Here is a 17,500-nt window from a genome sequence, read left to right as displayed (position 1 = left end):
ACTCGGTTTTTTTTTATTCAAAAGTAATAGACTAGTGAATTCAACGAGGTTGTTAGATAGTGCTCAATAAAAAGAGCTGATAATACTTGTTTATTGTTATATAAACATGTTTACATCCCGCTCTACAAACAGCCATTTGTTTCAATCAAACAACAGATATCATCAGGCAGTGACTTGACTATTCAAATGTTCAATGAATAATCTTGAATGAATAATTATTCATTGAACATTTGAATAGTCAAGTCGCTGCCTGATGATATCTGTTATTTGATTGAAATAAATGGCTGTTTGTAGCAGCGGGATGTAAACATGTTTATATAACAATAAACAAGTATATATATATATATATATATATATATATATATATATATATATATATATATATATATATATATTTATAAAAATTTTTTTATTACATTTTCATCCCAAACAAGGCACGTTTTCACTTTGATGTAGGGGGCTACTAGCAGGGACCTAAGTTGCAGGGGTACTATGTAGGGAGTTTAGCAGCAAGATATTTGTTCACATTACACTTGAACTTCTGCATGTCAGTACAGTTAGGGAAGCAGGAAACCAGAAGAGAATTCCAAAGTCCTGCAGTTCTGGGGAAGAAACTATTATAGCAAAAGTTTTTCTTACATCTAGGGATCTCAACTGTATAGGGGTGGGACTTCGCTGCTTATCAGCTTTGTCGGAGGTATTTTTGTTGAGGGGGTACAAGTGCTTGTAGTTCGTCAGAGCATCCACCATTAAAATACTTGTAAAACAGGCAGAAGGATGCAACATTTCATCGCTGGGACAGGGGCTGAAATTTAGATGACAGTTCGGAACCTATTAGGTTAAGGGCATAATAGACTCACTGATTGATATAATAATTAAGTGATTGATTTTGCGCTATGAAACAGATACTGTCAAGAATTGTATATGTCAACTTAATTAAAGGAATAAATTATAAGATGGTCAACATCATGAAATTTGGAATATGAATTTTTGTCATTTATTCTCTATATTGCTTTGTAATTACATTGAGCTTCTTAAATAAGGATTGATACACATTATAAGAAAATATATTTTTAAAAACATATATATATATATATATATATATATATATATATATAGAGAGAGAGAGAGAGAGAGAGAGAGAGAGAGAGAGAAAGAGAGATCGGTGAATTAAAAAAAATCTGCCTCAGAATGGATCCAAATAATAAAATAGCAACTTGTCTCTTGCCATTTCTTTTTTAATTGTTGCCGCACAACTATTATCATCTTCTGGTTATTTGTCATAATGAGTTTGTAGTGTAATTCTAAGGTCCAAATCCAACTAAGTCAGTGGACCACTAATAATAATGAGAGAGAGAGAGAGAGAGAGAGAGAGAGAGAGAGAGAGAGGGGGGGGATCGTTGAATTAAAAAAATTTGCCTCAAGAGAAGCAATCCAAATAATTTGCATAGAGTGAATAGCAACTTATGTTTCTTGCCATTTCTTTTACTTTCTTCTGATGTGTTCGTGTGTCCGAATCTCTGTCAGAATTCAACTAAAAAGAAAAAGAATCATACTTCATATATATATATATATATATATATATATATATATATATATGGATTCCTTCAGATCCATTATCTTGACTTATCTTTTGCCATCTACATCCTATCTTCTATTTTTTTGAAATCCATTCTTTACATTTTGATTCTTGAATCTTACTTAACCACTTTTTTCCCACTATTTTTACCATTATTAATCAATATAATTATTATTAATCAATATAATCATTATTAATCAATATAATCATTATTAAAAAATATCATCAATTATCATAAATATTAGTGTCACCAACATGTTTATCCCCATTACCTTCTATTTGTAATTATCATTATCACAATTAGAATAGATGATTATATCTAAGCATGGAGCTATATTAATTATATACATTTTGAGATTTTATTATTACTATTATTTCGTCTATACAACCTTGAAAGCTTCTCATAGTAAATAAATAAAAAAGCTATGATGAGAGATGGGAGCATAACATTAATTTCACCTTGTGCATCTGACATAGAAATTGTTAGAAAAAGAATTTTAGATATAATATTACTCAAGATAAAACGTAATATTACTCTGAAGAGTCAATCGGAACTTACATATGTTTTCAGATGAGATCAAAGTCTTTTAGAAAATAAAAACAAACAAAAATATAAAATATAAAAAACAAAAAAAACAAAAATATAAAATTCCCTAGATTTACTCTTAAGAACCACAAATCAGATTTTAATAATAATCCGAGCATCAGATTAATTTCACCTTGTGCATCTTGCATAGGAATGTTAACAAAAGAATTTTAGATAGAATATCGTGTAAGATAAAACAAAAAACTAACATTACTTATAGGCACCCTCTGAAAAGTCATGTGTCATGCTAACCCTGTTCATTTCAAAAGCTAATGCAACATGGATGTGGAATCGATATTTAATCAACTAAAATAATTAAAATGAAGAATAAAACAGAAAATATAAATTTAATAAAGCCTATTTCAAGTAAAATTTCCACTTATTATCATTAAAGTAAGAAGTCAATCGAAACTTACAGATGTTTCCAGATGGGAGATCAAAGTCATATGCAAAAACTTTACGAGGCAGTGAATGTGTGTAGAATAAAGTTTGGTTGTCAACAGTCCATGTCAATCCATTGGAGATGTTCACTTTATCCTTCATGGTATGGAGTTTCTGTTCCTTGTCGAGCATATAGAAATGTCCGACTTCGGGCTCTGGCACAACTGGTTGCTTTTCCTTACCCATGGTTCCTGGTAAAAACAAAATATGATGCAATCAGTGACCAAATTTGATCTTTTAAAAATTCCAGAATAATTGAACACTATAAGTGAACTTAAACAATGTGGAAGCAATGTTTAACAGGAATTATTATAAATTTATTGTGCACACCTTATATATATATATATATATATATATATATATATATATATATATATATATTCACCAAAGAAAAAAACGGCGGGAGGAAGCTTAACATTATTTACTATTAACTTGTCCCCCTTATGTTAGGCTTGAAACCGATGTTACTAATGTTTTTCTGACTTTCTGTACAGTTTTTAAATAAATAAATAAATATTAAGCTCTTTTCTTGGAAATATTTTTCTTTATAATTGAGCACTTTGCTGGAATTCTTTCCCATAAACAGCGGACAAATATATATATATTTCAAAGAATGAGAGTTAGTTCAATAGAAACGTTGTTTTAATTTGAATAAAATAAAATATGCATTAAATGCGCTTGAAAGCCAAATCACAACATAATATTATTTTACTTGTTTGAAATATTTATTTTCCTAATATCTTTTGCTTAACTTCTGTGATCTGGAGTGTCAACGTGATTGTGTCATATATATATATATATATATATATATATATATATATATATATATATATATATACTAAAAGAGTGAAAAAGCTACTCATACTAATACTAAAACTGTGTTTGTCACGTTATCAAAAGTCCAAGAATATTACATTTCCTCCCTTGGCTAGTTGTAACTTCTGCAAATTCCCTTCCTGCTACCTGTTTCCCTGACTGTACTGATATGCAGAAGTTTAAATGTAACGTAAACCAACATCTTGTTGATCTTTCCCAGACATGGTCCCAAATAGTTGCCCTTTTAAGTCCGAGTGGCGATATGCCTTGTTAGGGGGTGAACGTGATTAAAAAAAAAAGAAAGAAAGAAAGTTATTAAAAGTTTTTGTTTTGAAATTTTAAGATTTTTTATGTTTAAGACATTACATACAATGAGATGGTCGCATAGCGGTAGTATGAGGAGAAATACAGATAAAGAGAGAGAGAGAGAGAGAGAGAGAGAGAGAGAGAGAGAGAGAGAGAGAGAAAAGTGTAAACTAATATAGAGTGAAAAAACAACTATTTATACTAATACTAAATATACTAAAACTGTGTTTGTCACGTCATTTGAGGACATATTTTAATACTAATAAAACAGATGGGAGATAAAGTTTAAAAACTTGGTTTTATTAGTGCTCTGGAGGCCTCCTTGTGTAGATTAGTGATATTTGAAACCAGTGCATTTCAAGTGAAAACATTTTTTATGTACTTACATGTTATGTTAAAATGAATATGAATTCCCAAACTTGTAGAAAATGAATCAATAGAAAAATAATGAAAAAAAAAAAAGAAAAGAATAGTGCTCTGGAGGCATCCTTGTATAGATTGGTGATCTTTTAAACCAACACATTTCAGGTGAAACTATTATTACCTACTTACGTGTCAAAAGTAAGATAAGTTACTTGTTTGCTTTTGATAAATTATTTTTTTACAAATGAAAGTGGTGCACAACACATTACTGTTACCAAAGGAAGGATAAGTTAACCCTTAAATAAGAAATAATGTACAGAATTCTATTGATATGAAAAAAATCAAACCAAATGTTATCTATGATGAAAAAAAAATTTTTGTAGTGCATTGAATGCCTCCTTAATTTGAATTAGTGCTTTTAGTAGCGCTCCGGAAGCCTCCTTAGTTTTTTTGTTTTTTTTCACTAATCACTTAAAAAAATTATTTCTCTCCTACGGTGTTGGCGATTAGAAAATTGGTTTTGCTAGTGCTCTGAAGACCTTAATTTTATTTAGTGCTTTCAATAACACTCTAGAAGCGTCCTGTATTCTTTTTTCACTGATTACTTTATAAATTATTCTTTACTGGGGAGTAAAAACATGGTTATAGTAGTGCTCTGTAGGCCTCCTCAATATTATTTCTTTTAGTGTTCGCTTAAAAATAATTTCTCTTTTTGGATGCCTACTTAATTCTAGTGCGTTCAATAATGCTCTGTAGACTTTCTGAATTTTATTCTTTTTTTTTTGCTCACTTTAAAAAAATATTTTTTTCTTCTGAATGAAAGAGCGGTTAGAAACTTTGCTTTAACAGTGCTCTCAATGCCTCCTTAATTTTAATTAATGCTTTGAGCAGCATTCTCCTGAGTTTTATTTTCTTTTAAGTGCTCATTCAAAAAACAAGCCAAAAACTATATGATGACTTTATCATGTTTTTGCCACGTATATCAACGTGGTCATGCTTTTGAGTAATTTTCAGCAAAATCTAATGGCCGGAAAAGATTCTATGTCCCGAAAAGTGCAATTTTGGACCATTATGACCATTTTGATCCACTTGGGATGCAACCAGAATTTTTATGAAAAACCCGAGAATGTTACATTTCCTCCGTTGGGTAGTTGTAACTTCTGCAAAATTTCAGAAAATGTAATGAGTAGTTATTGAGAATCTTTGGAATGAACAGACGAATAGACAAGGGTTAATTCTAAGGTCCAAATCCAACTAAGTCAGTGGACCACTAATAATAATGAGAGAAATATAGATATATATATAGAGAGAGGGTGGATCGTTGAATTAAAAAAATCTGCCTCAAGAGAAGCAATCCAAATAATTTGCATAGAGTGAATAGCAACTTATGTTTCTTGCCATTTCTTTTACTTTCTTCTGGTGTGTTCGTGTGTTCGAATCTCTGTCAGAATTCAACTAAAAAGAAAAAAAAGCTTCACTCACAAAAAATACAAATCATTCGATCAAAAAGAAACTCCACTAAAAATACCATAAACTGTTCGACCAAAATGAAGCAGCATCTCCACTTACCTGTCCATAACCTTCCAACGGCATCACATTTTCCATCATTGAAATGGTTTGTCGGCTTATCCTTTTCTGCCGTTAAAATTGTCTTTTGTGTCTTGGTGTGCCAGTCAAGATGGACCAACTTCAAACCTTGCCCAATAACAAAACCGCCTTTTTCTCGTGGGACAATAAAACTCGTGGGATTACCTTGAAAAAATAATAAAATAAAATACGAGAAAATTAAAAAAAAAATTTTTTTAATTACATTTTCACCCCAAACAAGGCACGTTGCCACTTTAATGTAGGGGGCCTAAATTCCTTCAGTTAAAATATCTGTTGGAAGATGTTTCGTCGGGGATGCCAAATCATCTACCACCGTTTAGAAAACAGAAGTAATGCAGCAATGAAATGCCTCGATAACTATGCCGAAATGTCATTTTAATTTAAAGTTAGCCGCTTCTAAAATAAAGATAATGAAAAAAAAGAAAAAAAAAAAAAGGTTCTCACCCGTATGTATTTTATCATGATCTCCAGTTTGTGAATTCCACTGGTGACAATCTCCAGCCATAATGTCGACGAAAAAAAGACTTTTTGTAGTCTCATCCCAATGTGGGCCTTCTCCACAAGTAGTGCACGCATTTTTCAGGACGACAGAGACAGACATGTTGCTTTTCACGGCGAGCTGAAGCAGAATAGAACAGATTTCGTTTATTGCTGGTGTGTATCAACACTTATCAATGCTATTTCGTCCTGCTTGTCTTTCAATGTTTGAGGACAAAGTTTACAATGGGTTAAAGTAGCAATTGAAACGATTGCAAGATTTACTTTCTTTCCCTCTTTACAATCGCCTTAAAAATGACGACTTTATGTATGCTGAAAACGAATATCGCATTTAAGTTTGCCGCATACAAATAGTTTTCCGAATATTAAGCAATGCAATTCGTTTAATAAGTGGTGGCCATTGTTGTACACACAAGCGCGCATATCTGGAAAACTATTCGTTTGCGCCGAGTTTAAATACGATATTCGTTTTCAGCATACCTGAAAACCCAGGAAAGTTGTCATTTTAAAGATGATTGTTAAGGAGGTAAGTAAAAATTTGCCGAAACAATTTTCTTAACATGACACTATCTGCTAAATTGTTTGGTGCTCATTCAGATTGGCACTTATGGCGGCAATCAATATAAAAAAAAAAATATTTTAAAAATACAGAAAATTGTGTATACCAGTCATGGGAAAAAGATGAAATATTAAAAAATCACATAATTTGATCAAATAGTTTTTTTTTTTTTTTTCAAGAAATTCAGATTTTTCGACCAAGCGAGTCGTGTTTTCTTCAGACATGATTAAATCTGATGAAATAAAAAACGGGGGATAACTCAAATCGGATTTGAGAGGCAAAAAATCAGCCTTATGTTCAATGCAGTTTAGTAGTAAATTTGCTAAAAATTGTAAATTTTTATTTTCTTAATTTTATATAAAAACTATTTGATTTTTGGAATGTGACATATTCGTTCTGCAACGAGTGCGTACATCGCACAGACATTTCTGTAATTTCTTTACTTTTAATTGCCGCCATAAGTGCCAATTTGAATAAGAACTAAATATTTTTACAATTTCTTTAGCCTCTCCCACCTAACTGCCTCCCCTTGAGGGTAAAGTTTGACAAAAAGTCGTTTTTTTTTATATATATATATCTCCCAAGTCCCCCCCCCCCAAAAAAAACACTTTGGATTTGAAGAAAAACTAAAATTGCCTCAGTTTAGAAGGATTTTTTCGTCACTGACTTAGTAGAGAAAAAGCAAAGAGTAGCGTGCAGTCAACTTAATTAATAAAAACAAAACTCATGGAACAAAAATGTCGTATTCCAAAAATTATGTAAATTGATCAAGTTTTTTTTTTATAAAGAAAATCATTTTTAGACGATTTAAAGTGATGTGAAAGCGTTAGCATTACAAGGTTTATTTTGCAAACTAGAATTATTATCGTCTTATCGGCTCTTGTTTTTTTTTTTCAAGATATCATTGAAGACAGTCCCTTTTTGCTTACTCATAAAATTTGATTTTTTTTAGTAAGAAATAAAACTACTTAATCAATTTTTGTGATTTTTGGAATACGATATTGCAAATTAGAATTATTGTTGTCTTATCGGCTCTTGTTTTTTTTTTTTTTTTCAATATGACCACGCAATACCCTATCAAAGACCTTTGATATGTCAAGAGCAATTGACCTAGAGAGGAAGCCTTTGTCGAGAGGTTCGGTAATCTTATGAGATATAACCGTTAGCACATCTGCTGTAGATCTAGCAGAACGGAAACCATATTGCATATCACTAAGGTTATTTCTGCTGAGGTGGTTGACTATTTCTTTATTTAACACTGATTCAAGCAACTTACTCATGACACATAGGAGACTTATTGGTCTATACTGAGAAGGAGATGACCGATCACCTGAATTCTTAAATACAGGGCATACTGATGAGGTTTTCCAGAGTGTTGGGAAGCAATTCTCCTTAAGACAACGCTTAAACAGCTTTGTAAGTATGGGGGCTAGTTCTGGTCGAAGCTTTTTCAACACTCTAATTGGAATGCTGTCAGGGCCAGTTGCTTTACTGGATTCAAGTTTTTGGTTTTAGCTTGGCAACATCATGTACAGATATTTGTATGTCGCATAGTGTGTTTTTTTCTGTTACAGGAGGAAATACGGGAGGGTTGATAATCTTGGTTGCATAATGTAGAATTTCCTGTAAAGTTCTGACGAGATTACCTCAGGTCCATTGATGATGGTTAAGATAGAGCACACACTTCTGTTCAGGACCTAATTATTTTCTAATTAATTTTTTAAGGATTAAAAACTTAAAAAATATTTTAAAATTGTTTTATTAAAGGAAAACAACATGAAAATATAATCTCATTGTTGACGACTGAGCGTGGTTTATTTTCGTGCTGTGTTTTAAATAAACGCGGTTAATTTTTAAGTTCTTTTTTTTTTTTTAATCAAATTAATTTTTCTTTTTTTTTTTAATAATTTTTCTTTTAATTTTTTTTTTAAAGAAAGAATATCTATCTATAATAATTAACTAAAAAGAGTTTTTTGCAAAAACGTGATTTTTCTTAAAAACAGTTAAAGCAATTGTGGCAGAAACAAATAGAACTCTTTTTCTTGTGCGTCAGCGCCTCCCCTGACTGTGCGATATGGCACATACTGATGTTATTCGAATATCCCTCAATATTCTCAGGAATAAACCAGAAAAGCAGCAGCAGCTGCGACGGCAACAGCAATGGCGACGATAAGAAAAATCTGTTCGTCGGGTCAACACAAATGAACTCAATAAACACATATGACAACTCCAAATACCATTTCTTTAGATACACACATAATTAGAATAACTCGCACCTTACTTCAACAAAGAAAACCGCCACAGAAAGCCGCACAGCAAAAAACAATAACAAATACAAAACACGAACATCACAGTCAACGCAACTCCTAAGCATAAAAACACCAATATATAATTCACATAACAACGCAGCCGTACAACACCGAATAGATTACATTCACAATTTTATTAGCTTCAAATCGATATAACACATGCATACATACACAAAACAGGCGGTTCGGTTCACTACAACAAATTATAGCACGATAAACAAACACAATTAAGATAGCAAAATATAAGCTAATTATCAATTTGCCCTTTGTCTTCACCTACGTCCGCAAACACCACTATAAAAACAGTAGCCGTCGTGACAAAAAGTCAGTCGAGCCCAGAGACAGTCAGTCAACCAGCTTGGGATAATTATCAGCTCCGTTGGACCCCCCCCCCCCGACATTAAACCCATGTTCGCGCACATCATCCATCAACCTCCCCACATGGAAACACCAACAGCGAGAATTAACACTCACATTCTCATTTCATCCTGAATCATACTAGCGCCCAACTTTTCTCTCCTAAGAAGTTACAAACATTAACTTTACACCAAAAACCTTCTTTCCTGAACATTTTCATATCCTTACAAACTTTGAACACTTTGTTTGTTTTTCCTGTCTCGTTAAGTTTGTTTCCTTAAATAAACGATTGAGAAATCAATCATTTTAAAATTTAACACATATTGTTTGTCTGGTTCCTTCTCGCCACCATACGCTTATGCATAATAGAACACTGACCAATCAGAGGCATAGCACAGGGACCTTCCTTGCCTCCTAAGGACCTCTAACTGCTTCTGTTCCGGACGAGAAAAACTCCTCCCTTTTTTTTTTTCCAGCCAGACGCAAAAGTGAGCGGACCTGTTTCCTCACTCTCCCTCTCTGCCTACACCGGTATCGACGATTCCCACTTGGGAATAACTACCGGGCAAAGGCAGACAAGTTTTATCCGAGTTATATCTTTTTGGCACCTTACCCTGACTTGCTTCAATAAACCTTTTCCTTGTTAAATTTTACGAAGTTGTTTGTTCGTTTATTCAGTAGCTTGTGTCGAATTATTTATTTTATTAGGGAGTGCCCGAAAAACACTAACTCAACTCCCTAAACGATATATTTCCATAATGTTTTTATAAGTTTTTTTAATTTAAAAAAAAAGTTATAAAATCTTTATAAAATTTTTTTTAAAAAGTTATAAAATCTTTATAAAATTTTTAAAAAGTTATAAAATCTTTATAAAATTTTTTAAAAAGTTATAAAATCTTTATAAAATTTTTAAAAAAAGTTATAAAATCTTTATAAAATTTTTTTAAAAAAGTTATAAAATCTTTATAAAACTGTGACTGGTATAGTCAACGCCAAATCGGCCACATCGAAACATCCCATTTCCCTAGGCGATTAGATGAAATATTCTTGGCAGTGTTCCTGAAATTTCTCACAAATATCTAAATTCTCTATCTATATAAAAGCCAAGTACGTCCAAGGATGGAATACTGCTGCTACATCTGGGCAGGAGCTACTAAAAACAGCATATCCTGCCTTGACAGAGTACAAAATAGACTTCGTGGCTTAGTGGGGGATGCCCTTTTCTCTTCCCTACAACCTCTCTCCCACAGAAGAGACGTTGCGAGCCGAGCCTGTCTTTGTTTTATCGTTACTTCCATGGCAAGTGCTCGTCTGAGCTCCAATCTCTGGTACCCTCTCGCCAATCTTTCATGATAAACACCCGTCTAGCTGAAACCACTGACAAAAATTTTCTCCACTCTTTAACTGTGCCAAAACCAAAACGTACATTCCATGAACAAAGCTTCTTTCTTAGAAGTGCACGTCTGTGGAACTCTCTTCTGTTTGCCTGTGTGTTTCACACCTGACTACAATGTGGATTTATTCAAGTCCAACGTTAACAAATTCCTGATGAGCCGCCTCCTTAAGTAAGACACTTTATCAAATCTCAACACTAACGTACTGTACATGCAATAACCCTTATTCCCGAGTGGCTTCCGGGCCTTGATAAGTGGTGACCACCTTGTAAAAAAACACAATAAACAAAAAAAGAACACGTCAAATAGCAGACATGGTCGAATATTCGCGAGCAAGATTTTTTAAAAATATATTTACAAAACTTTGGAAAATTTAAAAGAAAAAATATATATTTACAAAACATTTTTTTTTAAGTAACAAAACCAACGTATTTAAATAAAAGAAATTTAAATGAATGGGTGTCTTTCTGAGTGCATTTTTAATACATTTACAGAACTTTTTATAAAACTTAGAATAATAATAATTATAATTATAATAAAATAAATAAATAAATTTAAGCCAAATTTTATTAATGGCAGAAACAAATATAAAATCACTAACTTGTTCGGATTTTTGCAAATGTTTCCCTGGTTTTTGCGACCAAGATTGATTTTTATGTACAGTGTTTTTTTTTTTTTTTTTTTAATTTTTTCATTTCGTTCTTTCAGTGTTATTTTTTAATACAATTCAATATTTATTTAATTATTCGGTACTTGATGACGAGTGTGGACCCTGCGCAAACATTGGTCTATTTTCCACGAAAAACTTTTTCAGGCAAAAAAATAAAAAAAATATTAAAAAACCCAAAGCCACACTCGTTATCAAGTACCAATTAAGCCAAAATTTTACGAGGTATTAAAAAATTAATATTTGGACAATGCTGTTTTGTAATTAATATAGCTCATTTTTTTGGTATTTTTTTAGCCACCTCCACAATTTTCTTTTGAATGACGACTTTTAAAGGTTTTCGACTATGCTGAATATATGGAAATCGCATTGAAATTTTGCAGCAATAAGTAGTTAGCGAGATATAAAAAGTTGTATTATGCATTGTATTCTTTGGCGGCCATATTTGTTACGCGCGTAGATTTGTTTATGGCGCGAGCAAGATGGCCGCCAAAAAATCTAAAATCTAAAAATTTACTATTCTTTTTATTTATTTTTATTATAATTATAATTAGGCAAATGTGTTACAGCGGCATAAATTATTTATAAAAATTATTTATTTTTATAAAAAAACACATTAGGCTGAAATAAAACCCGGAAAAAAATTTTTTTTATTATTTCTTTCAACATTTTTTATTAGACTAAATGTACAACGATCGGGGCTGCCATCTTGTTTTGAAAATTTGGCCTTTCTAAGGCTTGCCAGATTGGCGTTTTTGAGACCAAATTTGCCCTTTTTTTACGCTCTTGCGTGGAACCATGATTTTGGCTACCGTTTTTTTTTTTTTGGGGGGGGGGTCTTTTTCTAAACGTGCACTTTAAGTGCGTAAATTATTGTTAAGACATTGGTGGCCTTTTTTTTCATATTGCCATTCTTTTTTTTTTTTTCCAAATTATTATGTTTTTTTAATTTATTGTTTTTTTTTGGGGGGGGCGGAAGTATTTTCATGGGACCATGCTTTTTGGTGTCCATGCTTTATTTAAAAATTAAAACAAAAAGAAAAACATTTGCGCCGCTGAAATACACATTTGCCTATAATTATTATTATTTTAAATTTTGTTAAAAAGTTCCGTAAATATATTAAAACGCACTCGAAAAGACACCCACTTATTTAAATATATTACTTTTGGATTTTTTTGTCATTTAATTAGTTGATCACGTGAGGGTATCATGAGATTAAATTAAAATTCAATATTTAAAAATATTATTTAAAAAATATATTAATTGTCGCTAAAGTTAATGTTTTAAAGAATAATTAAATAAATATTGAATTATATTAAAAACGTACACTGAAAAAAAAAAAAACACTACATAAAAACCATTCAACCATGTCTGCTATTTGACTTGTTTATAAACAACCAACGCCATGTGCTTGTGCCAATGTCATCGTCGAATCACCGCTGTCACTTGAAATGTGCGCCGGTCGTCGCCAGTCGTCGCCTTCTGCTACAAGGTCTCTATTCTTTACTTGGTCCCACAAGGACCACATAAATGAGACTTTTTTATTATTTTTTTTATTTAAACAGTTTGGCCTTCAAAGCTTAACATACGGACTAAGGAAGGAAGGGACAAGTAGAATATGATGTAGATAGATAGATAGATAGATAGATAGATAGATAGATAAAGAGATGCTCCCATCCTCAGCTACCACCTGAATCAGTTTATCTTCTAAGTGTTCTTCCCCTTGACTGTATCTAGTGCAAGATAATTGTTATATCTCACGAGAATCGTCTAATCTTTTTTTAGCCAAGTCACCACTTACACTTTGCTCCAAACCTAAAAGCCAGATAATGTGAAGGTGAAGGTGAAGATCATATTTGTGAATCATTGGCAACAGGTTCAGTCATTTATTTTCGTACTAGCCTGGGTGACCGGTGTTGTCCAGCGTTGCTCGGGTGTTTAGAGGTGCGTGTTGAGCAAAAAAACAAAGTGGTAATAGGTAGGCTGGCTCGAACCTGTATCGCGAAGCAGGAAATGAACGTGAAAAAAAAGTGATGTTTTTGCCGCTTAGCCCATCGCCAAACCGGAAGTGACATAGGTTTAAATTAAGGCTAGTCAATCGAAACGAGGGAATGACTTTAAAAAATATTGGCAAAAAAAGCGGCCCCTCCCTGTAGAAAAGTGCCCAGTTGAGGGTGAAGGAATTAATGTTTTTAGCCAATTTTTCAATATTTGTCGTCTGAAGGGTCTTTAAAGTGATACCAATCTTGTGAAAATCCGTCGCCTCTGTCAAAAGTTTTGGGCAGACATACATACATACATACATACATAATACATGTATACATTTAAACAGAGAGGTGAGATTTATATTATAGACTAGTGGGGGGGGGTACCCGGCGATGCTCGGGAGTTTTGAGGTGTGTGTGGTTTTGGGTAAATCCAAACTTCGGGAGGTGGGAGGTTAAAATAAAAACAAAAGTTTTGGTAGGTGAGTATGAACCCTTGAGGCAAAGTTGGAAATTAAAGTGTGTAAAAAGAAACGTGCAACGTTAACCACTAGGCCACGGCAACATACAATGGGATCACATTTGAATTTATTTATTTAAGTATTGACAGGTGAGCGCAATAAAAGTTAACTCTGCTGCTTCTATTTGACCTAATTAATGAGTTCAAATAAAAGTCACGCAGTTAAATTGGGTTTGTTTACCCAACTTTGCCGAGAACACGACATGGTTTGAACTTTGTTTCACTTTATTTATACTAAAAAGCAGGACAAACAGGGGACAGAGCGAAATAGCGCGAATCTCATAAAAGTCAACGTAAATAAATGTAGAGGCGGCCGGCATTCCCAAATCATAGATATTATTATCTGGGGGGTATATAAATAGTTCTAAGTGATCGTGACCCCTCCGGGAGTGTGTGTGAAAGAAGCCTTTGCGAGACATACACGAAATGGTCACACACATTTTGCCTTTTATATATATACTAGCGGGAGGTACCCGTCGTTGACTGGGTTCAAGAGAGAGAGAGAGAGAGAGAGAGGGCATCAATGCCAGGCAGGACACCACTTGATGATATATATATACATATATATATATATATATATATATATATATATATATATATATATATATTATATATATATATATATTTTTTTTTTTTATTACATTTTCACCCCAAACAAGGCACATTGCCACTCAGGTGTAGGGGGCTACTATCAGGGTCAGCAACTACGGGGGCACTATGTAGGGATTTGGGCAGCAAGATGTCGGTTCACGTTGCACTTGAACTTCTGCATGTCAGTACAGTTAGGGAAGCATGATCCTGGAATGGAATTCCAGAGTCTAGCGGTTCTGGGGAAGAAACTACTGGAGTAGAAAGATCTTTTGCATCTAGGGATCTCTACTGTGTGGGGGTGGGATTTAGCTGCCTGTCGGGTTTGTCGAGGGTGTCTGCGACGTGGGGGCACAAGTGTCTGCAGTTCGTCAGAGCACTCACCATTAAAATACTTGTAGAACAAGCAGAGGAATGCAACGTTTCGTCGATGGGACAGAGGCTGAAGCTTAGATGCCAGTTCAGGGCCTATCAGATTGGCGACTCTTTTTTGAACCTTGTCTAGGAGCGAGAGACTAGTAGTAGACGCACCAGCCCAGATGTGACAACAATACTCCATACATGGGCGAATGGTGGCCTTATAGAGATACAGGATACTTTCAGGTGTCAGTAGTTTTCTAGCACGGTAGAGAGAGCCTACCTTTTTTGCAGCAGCCCTGGCAATGTTTTCAATATAATTGTTCCAGCTCATGTTTCCTGTGAACGTTAGGCCAAGCAGTTTGAAAGATGTACTCTCAGACAGGGAGTCACTGGCCATTGCTGTTGGTGGCAGAGAAGGTTTCTTGTAGTTATTGAAGGAAACCAGTTTGGTTTTGGCAGCATTGAATGTGACCATCCATTTATGTCCCCATTCCACTACAGATTGGAGGTCATCCTCTAGTGTTTTTGCCATTTCTTTAGATATGTGTTCATTTGTTTTCCTGTCATGCCTTTTATAGAGTGTAGTGTCATCAGCATATATACCCATCTCAGAGGCAGTTTTGTCGGGGAGGTCATTAATAAATATCAGGAACAATAGAGGTCCAAGAATAGACCCCTGAGGCACTCCCGCATTTATATCACACTGTTTAGACGTTCGACCGTCGAGGACAACCTGGATTTTTCTCTTGTCTAAGAAGGATTCAATTATGCTAAGTATTCTACCAGTGATACCGCAAAAGTTCTACCAGTGATACTAGCAAAAGTACCCGTTGTTGACTGGGTTCAAAAACAGCCTACAGAAAATGGACTCTGATTTATGAAAGTACTAGGGGGGGGGAGTACCCGGCGTTTCCCGGGTGTTTGTAGGTGTGTGTATGAAGGGGGGGGGGTAATTAATAATCCTGCTTAAATATTAAAAAAAGACGATGTAAAAAAAAAAAAATCCAAAACCAAAACGGAAAAAAATGGCGTAAATAAACCTGTGTATGGGGGGGGGGGGGGTAAACTAAAGAATAAGCGAAGTAATGAAAAAAAGCGTTTGGTCGGGAGGAGGGATTGAACCCGGAGGCTTTGATGCGGAGGTGGAAACCAATGCCAACTACTCAACGGTCTCGACCACGAGTGAGAGTAATTGATTAGCGTGTTAAGTTAAAGCTTATAAAGCTAAAAGAGGTTTGATTGACAGGAAGACGCTAAATGAGGTCATCGCGGGATCGTTATTGTTAGTATTCACTTCACCCCAGATGATGGTGGGAAGGGGGGAAAGCAGAGCGAAAGCCGAGAACCCAACGTTTTTCACTGTATTTATACTAAAATGCAGGACAAACCGGGGACAAAGCGAAATAGCGTGAATCTCATAAAAGTCGACGTAAAGTCGACGTAAATAAATCTAGAGATGACCCGCGTTCCCAAATCTTACATATTATTATATAGGACCCATATAAACAGTTGTAAGCGATAGTAATGAACCCGGGAGCTTCTGCGAAAAAAGCCTTTTGAAGACATACATGAAATGGTCACACACATTTTGCCTTTTATATATATATAGACTAGCAGGGACACCCGGCGTTGCCCGGGTGTTTGGAGGTGTGTGTGCTCTTAAATAAAAAAGAAACCGGGGGGGGGGGGGTTAGGATCGAACCCGAAGCCCTGAAGCGAAGTTTGAAAATAAAATGTGAAAAAAACATGAACTGTTCGGCCAGCCAGAATGAGTTACTGAAAGATGTTTGAATTTATTTAAGTAAGAACCAAATTGACAGGTGCCCACACGGAAGTCGTAGAGCATTATGACGAGGACGCTGACACCGTAAGCAATAGCTATTCAGCAAATGAGGTCAATGACCAGGTTTGTTTGTTATAAGCAAAGTAAAAAAAGAAAACATAAAAACGAACGTTAAAACTTAAGTGGGAAGGGAAGTAATCAAAACATTGCAAAAAAAAAACACAAATAAAACTAACGTAAGGCAAGCGAACGATGTTAAATGTAAAAATCGAAAAAATAAAAAAGAAAACAGAAAAACGAACGTTAAAACAAAAAAAAACACATGAAAAATGGTTTAAATAAGCCTATTTTGATATTAAAATTTTAAAAATCGATGGGTACCCGGGTATTTTTGGGTGTCGCTAAGAATAAGCGAAGAAAAAAAAAAAAAACAGAAAACGAACGTTATGTGAAAAATGGCTTAAATAACACTGGTTCAATATTTAAATTAAAAAAATCGAAAAAAAAAAAAAGACATCTCACACCACGATTCAAACTGAAAACGCTAACCAACTGAGCTAACACGACGTACATGAAATTTAGTCAGTTCTTCAACTATTTAAAGTAAATCAGGTCATGACGTCATCTGACGCATGCGTAGAACCGGTCGTCGTCACGAGGGGACGGTTTTTATTGATCCCCCCCTGTCGAAAATTGTAGATTTCGGGGTGAAAAAATGAACGCTTTTAGCTAATTTTTCGATATTTTTCGGGCAAAGGATGGGGCTTCAATATGATACCG

The 17,500-nt window shown here is 34.1% G+C and overlaps 2 protein-coding genes across 2 annotated transcripts in view; one reads left to right on the top strand and one right to left on the bottom strand.

Annotated features, from left to right (window-relative positions):
- The window catches only part of LOC145287721 (regucalcin-like), a 15,086-nt gene extending 8,679 nt beyond the window's left edge, over nucleotides 1–6,407 (bottom strand). Inside the window, exons 1-3 of the mRNA XM_080135472.1 lie at nucleotides 6,144–6,407; nucleotides 5,661–5,843; nucleotides 2,582–2,797 (exon numbers count right to left, since the gene is read on the bottom strand). Of these exons, the coding sequence (XP_079991598.1) occupies nucleotides 2,582–2,797; nucleotides 5,661–5,843; nucleotides 6,144–6,300 (556 nt within the window). The 5' untranslated portion in view covers nucleotides 6,301–6,407. The remainder of the gene's footprint in view (nucleotides 1–2,581; nucleotides 2,798–5,660; nucleotides 5,844–6,143) is intronic.
- LOC145287726 (tubulin delta chain-like) overlaps nucleotides 1–17,500 on the top strand; it is a 127,442-nt gene that overhangs the window by 35,929 nt on the left and 74,013 nt on the right. The window lies entirely within an intron of this gene.

The sequence above is a fragment of the Euprymna scolopes genome, chromosome 11 (genome assembly GCF_053919585.1).
Source record: "Euprymna scolopes isolate OS-2025 chromosome 11, ASM5391958v1, whole genome shotgun sequence".
NCBI classification, from domain to species: Eukaryota; Metazoa; Mollusca; class Cephalopoda; order Sepiida; family Sepiolidae; genus Euprymna; species Euprymna scolopes.
Note: the sequence above shows the minus strand (reverse complement) of the source record. Positions and strands in the feature narration are given on the sequence as shown.